Source organism: Mesitornis unicolor, unplaced genomic scaffold, assembly GCF_000695765.1.
Source record: "Mesitornis unicolor isolate BGI_N332 unplaced genomic scaffold, ASM69576v1 scaffold12873, whole genome shotgun sequence".
NCBI lineage: Eukaryota > Metazoa > Chordata > Aves > Mesitornithiformes > Mesitornithidae > Mesitornis > Mesitornis unicolor.
The window spans coordinates 11,795-21,766 of record NW_010176734.1 but is presented as its reverse complement, the minus strand read 5'-3'; the positions used below and the strand labels follow the sequence as shown (position 1 = coordinate 21,766).

The window sequence follows — 9,972 nt, the reverse complement described above, 5'->3', positions numbered from 1 at the left end:
GCTTTCCCTCGGCGTACTGGTGCGGCCAGGCACTGGTGGACATCCCGCTGAGCTGGCTCCTTCTCTTCTCGATGTTTGGGCTTCCATCTGCCATGAGCAACGGGATTTCCGGGGATGTTGACATCTTCTTCTTGCTGGTACATCTCATTTTGGTGGTCGTGGATTCACTGGGGTGGGATTGGGGTAATTTGAGCATGTGTAGGGCTAGCTGAGACACCATGGGTGCTGGCACGCCCCTGCATCCCCTGATCCTTACTGCCCTTCTTGTTTCACCTGCTATAATTTGGCTTTCCCCGGCTGGAAATAAAAAACAATAAATCTTGCCTTAATATAAACCTTTACACTCAGCAGTAAAAAAATGCCTTGCTCTTAGCGTATGACCATTAAAACATTGCTAGATAAAGGTTTCTGGTTGTTTAGATCACTCAGTTTTCTCCAATGAAAGCCCTTTATTCTGTAGATCGTGGGTGCTTTAGGCTATGGAGTTTCTATGGTACTCTTCATCTACATAATCTCCTTCGTCTTTCGCAAAGGATGGAACTGCGATTTTTGGTCTTTTATCCTGATAGTGGTAAGCATACAGCTAGATAATGTGCTTTAGGGTTTATATAAATGTATTTTGACATCTTAAGGATGAACTAGAGGTCAAAAACCAAGTATAGGTGTAGAACATAAATACAGGCACGTGTTTTATATTAGTCAAGTCTATATTAAATTTGTGTCACCGTGTTCTGTTCCCACAGTCCTGCTGTGGCATGGGGAAATGCTTGGATCCACTCTGAATTGACACAGGAATGGAGGCAAAAACAAGTTTTTTATGGCTTTGTTCAACACCTCACATCCCAGAGATGTGAGGTTTTGAGATGTGAGCCATCAAGACACAGCCTGAGCCTGACCTGGAAGGACATGGGTTATTTGGCATGAACTGGGATGGGGAAGAACAGGATGGGATCCCATGCTTCATTATTTTTTATATCATTTTTGCCCAAAGCAGTGCTGTCTCTGGGGAGGAGTCTCCCAGCCCACCCTCAGGCAGAGACAGCTGAGCATCTCCTGAACCCTCACTGTTTTTCTTGTATTTCTCATCCATTTGTAGAAATTCAACAGGGAATTGGTAGATCCATGCAATTTTTAAGACCAGTGAGGAGCATAACCCTTCCCATCTGCTAAGTTGCTCTCTTGTTTTATTTTTAGGTATGCATTGTTTCTTTGATTGTCAGCAGAACCCTGGATTTCATAACCAACCTTTCAGTCACTCTCTACCTTGTAAGTCTCCTGGTTCCTGTGTTCCCGCTGATGGATGTTATGTCCTACTGCCACCAGGTAAGCGGTGGCATGGGGCGAGGAGAGGCATCCCACCATAAAACACAAAACCATGTGTCCTTGTAAGCAAAGTCTGGTGGTAATTGCACACAAGGTTCATTAGTTTCCTCTTATGGGTAAGGTTTTCCAAATATCCAGTCTGCACCATTAGATGACCATTTCAGATCACGTCTACTATTTCCAGCTGTTCATGATGGCTAGGGGATGCGTCTTGTGCAGCCGAGCTGTGACCGTAGGTTAGGTAAGCACTCGTAATTCTTTCCATGCAGAGTCGAGCAACTTGGCTTGAACAACCCTAGGAGAAAATGTGAAGTTACACATCTGACTTTGCATGGAAACCGAGTGAGATTTGAGACCACTCGTAAGGCGCTTTACTCCATGTCAGCTGAGGGTGGTCGTGGGAAGCCAACTAAGAATTTAACAGCTATATTTTTACATGCAAGATTGTTTATAAGCCAAAAATTACAATAGAAATTCAAATAGAGGAGATTCCTCCTCTGTCTTGTCCCACTCAACTCCACCTCTTCTCCACTGAGACCCCAAAGGAGAGGAGCCCAGACGTTTTCCCATGGTAGGCCATTACCCCCAGAAGGAGTCTGACACATGTACTGAGTGCTGTGGCATTTTCTGGTATAGGACTGGGATGGCCAAAGTCAAACTTCTGTATTTGTTCATCTGTATGGTGAATATTTGGGGTAAATAAGAAGCTTTTGTACATTTTCAAAGTATTTGTTGTTTGCTTTTTGACCCTTCCAGAATTAGCCAGCATGATACTAAGGAATTACAGGTCTTCATTGTGCATTTTTTTTAATTCTTACAGATTTTTGTAGAAGACGCTGATATAATTGGTGTGACTCCAAGGACGGATATACTCATAGCTGTCTTTGCAGTAAGAAAACATTTAAGACTACTTTGATTTAGGAATGTATGTCCCCTAAAGCCTGTCCTCACTCGTGAGGAAGCAGGCAAGAGCCCTGAGCTCATCACATGCAGGAGGAGGATCTCGGTGGGTCTGGATGACAGAAAAACCCACCTCTGCATTAACAGCCACGCTCCTTTGAAATGGGGAAGGGAAGATGAAATAAGCCCAGATGTCTTAATGCTGCCCTGTTATTTTATGAATTGTGTTTCTCTTCTACCTTTGGTGTTTTCTGCAGTATTGGTAAATGACAGTAGAGTTCACAGCCTTCAGGCAATGGACTTTATTTTCGCTTTCCTTCTGTTTTCCCCCACTTATTTTATAACACTGCCACCATCTTCTTGGCTTCAGCCGTAGTAGGGTGGGAGACAAGGCTATAATGTGGCAACCTCTTTTTTTTTCCAGCCTTATATCCATTCCGTGTGTTTCATTTTCCTCCTTCGATATTTGGAGATGAAATATGGAGGAGCAGTTCTGAGAAAAGACCCAATATTTAGGTTTGTATAAGCACACATGCACTACAGGCACATGCGAGATCAATCTCCTACCACACTGCTTTTCCTCAAAGGCAACATTTTGATCAGATATCATTGCCTTTGTGCCCCTATCTTTAAATATTTTCTTTAATATTGGTGATTTTTTAATAACTAAAATAGCCCCTTAAATACCACAATGCTATAATAATATAAAAAAGCTCTCAAGCTTGTTAGTACCTCCATATGGTTTTGCCTGTGTGGATTTACCAGCTTGGTTCTTTGTACAACACAGAAAGATTTTAGATATAGATATAGATATAGAAATAGATATAGATATAGATATACAGATACATGATACATATACACGATACATATACATAATACATTTAAATATACATAATAAAAGATCACAGGAAACACTGAACTAGAGCGACTTTCACTCTTGGTCTATCCAAAATGCATTGGTGAAGAACAAAATGCAGAGACAAGTATCTTGGGTTTGTAGGATTTTCCCAAGAAGAGAAAGAAGCCACCAACACCCTGAGGAGCTCGAAGAGGAGGACGAAGATGTTAAAGCTGAAAGAGCAGCAGTGAGAAATGCCATAGTGGCTCCGAGTCAGGAGGAGGTACCACTAAGTGTTGTTCTTGTTTTATTTTATAACAATAAGAAGCCTGTAAAAAACAAACCAGCAGGTATCAGTAAGTGCAGGTCAGTGCTCTGGCTGTATGTTGAAAGGAACACGGATAATAAATTGTCCTGTTGCACCTCATCTTCTCAATGAACTTTAAAAATATTCAAAGGTCTTTAGTGGGTTTTCTGCCTTTTTTAATGGAAAAATATTACTGAAGAATTAATGCAAGGTAATAGGCTAATCTTTCTTCTCCCTCCTTGCTTGCAGAAATCAGTCATTATTGCCAGCAACCTGTGCAAGGAATACAAAAGAAAGCAAGCTGGTTCATTTTTTAAGAAGAAGAAAAAGAAGAAAATGGCCACAAAAAATCTTTCCTTCTGTGTTAAAAAAGGTGAGAACTGGAACTGTTCTCCTTAGACCTGTTTTGGACTCCCTATCATACCCAGGGAGTTAATTCTCTGCAGACTCTGTTATCTGAGCAAGGACATAAAGGTCAAATCTACTTGATCTGCGGTTAAGGCATGTTGGTTGATGTGTTAATGAACATTTTGACATGGATGCATCCCACGTTGCCTTTAAATCTCCGTTATCTACAATAATATAGATCCAGGATCCACTTTAGCAATGGCTTCCAAGAGACCTGGGAGCAATCCTCAGATGCACAGTGTCCATTAGAGTGAAAATATTATGGCCTCTCAGACTATATATTTACACTGTTTATTTTTATATGATCTTCGATATTAGCATGCTCTCTTTTATATTTTTTCTTTTATGGGACTGTGCCTGATATATTTGTTGAATGAGAAGTATTACTAAGAAATTGCATGTATTGATTCCAGGAGAAGTATTGGGGCTTCTGGGACCCAACGGCGCTGGTAAAAGCACAGCAATCAAAATGATTACGGGTGAGACAACACCAACCGCTGGACAGGTAGGAGACATCTGGAGAAAAGGGGTAGATCCATGGTAAAAGTACAAGTGCAAACCTTGAACCTAGGTTAAGCTATAGGTTTTTCAAAGTATTATTAGGGATTAAGGTTTTAACTGAATGCATTGTGTTGTTAAATTAAATAATATATTAATAACAAATATTATGAGCTACTTCTAACTTAGACAAGCTGGTGCAACTACTCTAATTGAGCGTGTATATATATTCAGGAACCATGTAAATAAGGATTTCAAAATCACTCCTTTGCTCCTGGGTTTCCTCACCTAAATCCCATTGAAGCCCATAGTCTTCCTCTGACCCATATCTGGGCAAGGCTGTGAAAGAGCAACCCCATCCCCTTGGTTGTGCAGGTGCTGATGAAGAGGGGAGATGGAGCAACCTCCCACCTCCAGGACCACGCACCCGCCTTTTTGGGGTACTGCCCACAGGAGGACCCGCTCTGGCCAGACCTCACCGTGAACCAGCACCTGCAGGTCTACGCGGCTGTCAAAGGGGTGCGCAAGGAGGATACGGCGGCTGCTGTCAATCGGTACGGATGGAGGGTGCTTTCAGGGGTCAGTCAGGTGTTTTATCCCCTTGTCTAGGGCATAGGGAGGGGACCTGAAAGTTAAAATTCACTGTGAGCCAGAGGCAGCCTTGAAAGAAACTCAGGAAATGGAGCTGCAAAAGTGATTTTGTGCTAAATGCTGTCATTAAGTGAGTGGGTTAAGAAAATCTCCAATTTGCCTAAGTGCATTTAGTGGGGCTAAATGTACCACTAATGTCCTTTTAAGTATGTTATCTTTAGGAAGCATTTCTAAAATCTCTGATGTTACAGTTTGGCACTGCAAGAAAGGGTGCCTAATACTGGCTGCTCAGCTGACACTGGCAAGCTGGAGTGGATTTATAATGCTGTTGACACTAATGATGGGTTTAGAAAAGAGCTTGTGGCTTTTTCAGTACACTTTGCTTCAAATATTCGCTTACATTTTAATAGCACAATAAATGTTTAATGAAAACAAGCAGGATTCAAGAGCAAGGGGAAGAAAGTTCTGTTTTCCTGTAATTTTTTGAATCCTTGATGAGACTGTTGAGTTGGGAACAACAAAAATGTTCTTTGTGTGTGTGTGCTTTCCCTTTCCCCACAGAATAGTGAATGCTCTGCATCTTCAGGACTATTTAAATAAAAAACCCAGAAGATTATCTGCCGGGATAACCAGAAAGGTGTGTTTTGTTTTACCTGTAATGAGCACTGCAACGCTGATAGCACAAATCAAGAACTGTTTTGACTTGAAGCCCTTTCCCTATCATAGCTGTGCTTTGCCATGTGCATGCTGGGCAACCCCACAGTCTTGCTCCTGGACGAGCCATCCACAGGCATGGACCCCAAAGGGCAGCGCTGGGTCTGGTGAGTAGGACCTTGTGCCACCACAGTAGTAAAAGGTTTGGAAGCCAAGACTAGATGTCTAAGGTTGGGTCAAGCATGTTTTACTTCATCCATGGTTAGTGCTGCTCATCACCTGCCAATGGTTTTATTGGGAACTGTTTTCTTGGTTCTCTTCAGCTAAAGCACGAGCAAAGAGAGAGGAAAACCATTATATATTCATCCTTGTTGCAAACTTTAGCACAGTCATGTATGGCATTTGGAAAAAACTCACAAAGGGACCTGAGTAAAAGATATTTTTGTCATTATTTCAAAGTATTACCATGCACACATCAGTCTAAAGTTGCTGCATGTTTTTAGGGGAGAGGCAATTGGAGGGACAAAGGTATAAGAAAAAGTGTCTGATATTCCTAGGAAATGTTAGAGGTTTTTTTTTTCCTCTTCTTCTGTTCCTCAGGAAAATGATTCGTGCTGCCTTGAAAACCAAGGAGACAGGAGCCATCCTGACCACACACTACATGGAGGAGGCGGAGGCGGTGTGTGACCGTGTGGCCATCATGGTGTCCGGGCAGCTACGGTGGGTGACAGCATGGCCAGCACAGGGCTGAGCTGGGACACGGTCCATGCACCTCCTCCAGCCTCACCTACCTGAGCCCATCACCAGTGGCTTTATCAAGTGCTCCTCAATTTCACTGGTACCATTGGGAAGGAGCACTGACATCTCTTTTTCTTTCCTCCATCCCCTGCAGGTGCATTGGCTCCGTTCAGTACCTGAAGAGCAAGTTTGGCAAAGGCTATCTACTGGAAATTAAGGTCAAGGATCCAGAGTGCACTGATCTTCTCCACACTGAGATCTTGAAGATTTTTCCAAGCGCTGCCCGTCAGGAGCGGTAACTATGAAATATGGGGTGAGCGGTAGTGTCAACACTACCTCATCCCTAAAAATGTGCCCAATGTGATGGCCAGAGACAGGATCACAGCTGGAGTGGGAGGAACAGCTCAGAGCCCCTGTATGGGGATCTGATTTGCCAATGTCACCACATCCAACCCTGCTGTGATCCCTGCAGCAAAAAGTCTGTACATCCAGCTCATAGCATGACATAAAGTTTAGATCCCAGAACCCCAGTACAGGGCAAGAATCACCTTTTCTTCTTTTTCTGCAAGGTTCCCCTCTTTGCTAGTCTACAAGGTCCCAATGGAAGATGCACTGCCCCTGTCTCAGTCTTTCTCCAAGCTAGAGGATGGTAAGAGGAAAACAAGATGACTTTTTGAAAAGGTGGAACACAGACTCCTAATTCCTGACTCTCTTTCCATTTCTCCACAGCCAAACGAAACTTCAGCCTGGAGGAGTACAGCTTCTCTTTGAATACTTTGGCTCAGGCAAGTGGTTTTGAGGATGGACTTGCTCTAAAAGCATGAGCACGGGCAAAAGCCACAATGAGACCTGGGCCAGTGCAGTGGCAGAAGGCTACTCCACCAAAACACTGCCTGGGGATGATGGGCGAGGGGTCCTCTACTGGGAAACGAGTGAAATAATGGTTTGGTTTCTTTCATGGCTGGGATTTAACATAGTGGGAACAAGCCTAGCACACATGTTGCTCACTCCGCTCATCCAAGCCAGGCACACAGCACATCCAAGGGATAGATGCCTTTGGGAAGTGCCCATCCAGTGTTGTTGCTCCTGAGGCAGAGGCAGGTTATTGCTGCGTGTACAAGGCTGGTGGCAAAGATAAATGTTTACATCAATCCATTGGTGGATAAAAGCTATTGCATATGTGCTGCCCACATAAAGCTATTGCACATACCTTGCACAGGGGCTGCCGAGCTGTACCTCCTGTAAAGGGGTATCACGGTGTCAAGTGAAAGTCAGAGAGATAATGAGAGTTTTATCTTGCCCATTTTAGGTGTTTCTGGAACTCTCCCAAGAGCAGGAAAAGGATAATTATGACCTGACTTTGGATGGGACTTTTGAATGGAAACAACTCCAGCAGGAGGACTGCTAAAGATCCAAGATGCTCATTTACGCATTACTCAGTATTAACCTTGCTGATGTGATACTGCACATATTCACTACCATTATCAGCACACCACGAAGAGGAGGAACAGGCTCTGCCTTTCCAGCGAGCATCGGCTGAGGGCTCCTCTCCAATGCAGAAGATGTTTCACCTGGGCTTTGCAGGGGTCCACACAGGTTCCATTTCCAGTGGCTGGTTGATGAAATGTGGGACTATTTGCCTACGAAGCGTGTGAAAACATCTTATTGAAATTTGCACTCTATTTTTATACCCTTCCAATAAATGTCTCTATAGAAACTGTGGTTGCACCCTCATCTGTCCTCATCGCTGTGGACCGACAGGAACAGCTGAGCAGCTCAAACTCCATCCCCTGGGGATGGAGATGGCTGCAGAGGGCTGAGGGCCACTGGCCAGGCGGTTGTGGACCCTCTTTACAATCTCCATCAGCCTGGTTTGGTGGGCATGCTTACCTCTGCCCTCCCTCCATGCTGGGGCAAGTGGAAACCAGCCTGGTTGTCTCCAGAAGAGAAGGTTCTGGAGAGGCTTCATTGCATCCTTTCAGTATTAAAGGGGGACAATAAGAAAGATGGGGACAAACTTTATAGCAGGATCTGTTGCCATAGGACAAGAAGTAATGGTTTTAAACTGAAATGCAGTAGATTTAGACTAGATATAAGGAAGAAATGTTTACAATGAGGAACACTGGAACAGGTTGCCCATAGAGGTGGTAGATGTCCCCTCCCAGAAACATTCAAGGCCAGGTTGGACAGGACTCAGAGCAATCTGATCTGGTTGAAGGTGTCTTTGCCCATTGCAGAGGGTTGGATCAGATGATCTTTAAAGGTCTCTTCCAACCCAAACCATGCTGTGAAGCTATGATTTTCCTCCTGACAGCTGGGGCACACCTTATCCCTGTGTCTCACTCATTTGCAAAGGTTAAAACGCTTGCAGAAAAGGTGAAGCCCACTTCTCATTATACAACCTGCAGCAGCAGCTGTGTTGCAATCGCTGCTTGTGTACGTTCCCCACTCAGCTTCAAAACACGTTTTGGCAGTTGCAGGACATGTATTTAGAGAGATCATTATTATTATTTCCCTCCAGGTTGTGCAACAGCTCTGTTTCTACTCCCTACCCTTGGGAAATGAGCAAGTGAAACCACCGAACATTTCAGTCACCCGTCCATAGTCTCAGCTCTGGGAAATGGGAACTCGGTGAAAGGGAGAAGAGTTTTATTTCGTGCGCTGGGGATATCAGAGGTGGTGGAGGACAACAGTTTATGCAATCCATTCCTGTTGGGTTTTTAACATCAGTATTTCATGGTTTGTGTCTCTGGGGATGCTGCTGGTGAGGACCCCTCTGCTGTGGTGGGTACTGGTTTGAGTGGAAGTGTAAAATACACTGGCTCCCTTCTTCTCTGCTCTTACACACAGACCCTTGTTTGTTTAACCAGGAAATCTCTTTTCTATCACACACCATGAGGGGATGGGTCACTTTGGAGGGCTTTGAATGATGTCAAGATGTACACAGTAATAAAAGCCCCAGCAAACAAGGCCCATCCCAGAGGGAGCATCACTGTGAGCTGGAGGAGTGCGCTGGGATACCGGGAAGATAAGAAAGTTGACAGCAGGACCAAGGTGTGAAATCTTCCTGTGGCAATTGCATTTCTTCTCTGGGGTGAAGAGCATCTCCTGCCTTGGCTACTCCTTCCAACACTGCTTGCATGGTTATTTCTTCTAAAAAACCACCACCAACCCACTTCACCCTCTGCTACCATAGGTTTGATGAGTTATTCTCCGTGATATTTGGAGGTTTCTATTGCAGGGGAAGATGAAGCAAGCAGAACTGGCTCCATCATCTTCTGCATGAGGAGCAGAAGGAAGAAGACCCACAGAGAGTCCCTCAAAGGCAAACCGGTGGAAACTGGGGACTTGCAGCAGCCTGGAGGGAAGGGGACAAAGCTCATGGCATTGGCAGCAAACAGTTGAGATTTCCAGGTCCTGGCCCATGGCCAGTGCTTGGAGAAAGGGGATCTGTCACCAGCACAAAGCAGAGCTTAGCTGGCAAGAGGGAACGAACAAATGTTCTCAAAAAGTTCACAAGGACTTAGCTTTTCTGTTGGAAAAAAAATAAAGGACACAAAAAAAAAAAAAAGAAGAGGAGAGAGATTTCCTGGAAATGAAACAGCTTCTTAAATATTCCCTTCAGAGGTTGCCTCTGCTTCTCTCCTTTCCCCTGCCCTGAGTCAAAGGGCTGGGGGGGGAAACCATCCCCTGCAGCTGCAGTTGCTCTATCTGC

At 44.3% G+C, this 9,972-nt stretch overlaps 1 protein-coding gene across 1 annotated transcript in view; it reads left to right on the top strand.

Annotated features, from left to right (window-relative positions):
- Positions 1-7,831, top strand: part of LOC104538569 (ATP-binding cassette sub-family A member 10-like) — a gene marked incomplete at its 5' end in the record, with an annotated part of 19,016 nt that extends 11,185 nt beyond the window's left edge. The window contains 16 exon segments of the mRNA XM_010181816.1: positions 1-137; positions 461-571; positions 1,195-1,323; positions 2,144-2,212; positions 2,648-2,739; positions 3,224-3,344; positions 3,618-3,741; positions 4,190-4,281; positions 4,650-4,828; positions 5,427-5,502; positions 5,592-5,686; positions 6,120-6,239; positions 6,412-6,552; positions 6,827-6,906; positions 6,987-7,042; positions 7,567-7,831. The exon segment at positions 1-137 is cut by the window's left edge and continues 4 nt beyond it. Coding sequence (XP_010180118.1) covers positions 1-137; positions 461-571; positions 1,195-1,323; positions 2,144-2,212; positions 2,648-2,739; positions 3,224-3,344; positions 3,618-3,741; positions 4,190-4,281; positions 4,650-4,828; positions 5,427-5,502; positions 5,592-5,686; positions 6,120-6,239; positions 6,412-6,552; positions 6,827-6,906; positions 6,987-7,042; positions 7,567-7,665 — 1,721 coding nt within the window.
- Between the last annotated feature and the right edge of the window lie 2,141 nt (positions 7,832-9,972).